This window comes from Gavialis gangeticus, unplaced genomic scaffold, assembly GCF_001723915.1.
Source record: "Gavialis gangeticus isolate Ggan-Ray unplaced genomic scaffold, GavGan_comp1, whole genome shotgun sequence".
Lineage (NCBI taxonomy): Eukaryota > Metazoa > Chordata > Crocodylia > Gavialidae > Gavialis > Gavialis gangeticus.
In genome coordinates, this window is record NW_017729032.1 from 144,351,932 (window position 1) to 144,352,828 (window position 897).

Consider the following 897-nt stretch of genomic DNA (forward strand, 5'->3'; position numbering starts at 1 on the left):
GAATAGAGCTCTTTATTTCCTGATGATAGGACTTGTTGGCTGCAAAACTACTTTACATGCTGAATGCTTCTCTTCCTCAATTTTCTTATGCAAGTTGTCCCATGTTTCCAACAAAGCCTTGACTGGGACGATCTAGTTGTGGTTAGTCCTGCTTTGAGCAGGGAGTTGGACTAGGTGACCCCTTGAGGTCCCTTCCAACCCTAATTTTCTGATTCTATTTGAGTCGGTCTAATAGAAGATATTGGATTTACCCAAAGAAACTAAACTGGCAACCACCAGGGGTTTTCCCCACTGTTCCTCTCTCACTTGCAGCCTCTGACATTTAAAAACTAGGAAGCCCTGACTCTGAGGCCACACTTCTCACTCCCTTGCTTCCTAGCTCCTCTGCCCCATTCCTTCAAGAGCCTGACCCATCCCTCTTGGAGTTGGGAAAAACTCCCCACGTCCCTCACAGCCAGTGGCCAGGGAGAATGTCACACCTGAATGAAATACAGCCTGAAAGAGAACCGCCCCCTGACAGCTGGAAACTGCCAACCTAATAGTTTCCTTTTCCAACTCCTAGGTCTGCTGTGGCGGGAAAGAGAAAGTGATAAATCCCGATCTGCTTTCCCTTCGCCATTCAGCAGGATCCTGTGACTTCACGCACCCGAGCACAGCCAGGATGAGACACAACTCCTCCCCTGCCCCCCATCTTTAAGGCCAAACTCAATCGGGCAAGGCCCAAGAATAAAGCTCCCAAATTCAAGCCTGCCGGCCCGCCTCGACCCGGCCGCGCTCACCTCGCGGGGGGACGGAGCGGCGGCCTGCACGGAGGCGATGTACCGCTCCACCTCGGCCTTACTGCGTCGCATCATGGCGGCCGCGGCGGGCAGCTGTTGCCCGCGGGCCGGGCCGGGC

The 897-nt window shown here is 54.0% G+C and overlaps 1 protein-coding gene across 1 annotated transcript in view; it reads right to left on the bottom strand.

The window, feature by feature from the left end:
* Positions 1-879, bottom strand: part of RGPD4 (RANBP2-like and GRIP domain containing 4) — a 99,581-nt gene extending 98,702 nt beyond the window's left edge. Inside the window, exon 1 of the mRNA XM_019524304.1 lies at positions 780-879. Coding sequence (XP_019379849.1) covers positions 780-854 — 75 coding nt within the window. The 5' untranslated portion in view covers positions 855-879. The remainder of the gene's footprint in view (positions 1-779) is intronic.
* Between the last annotated feature and the right edge of the window lie 18 nt (positions 880-897).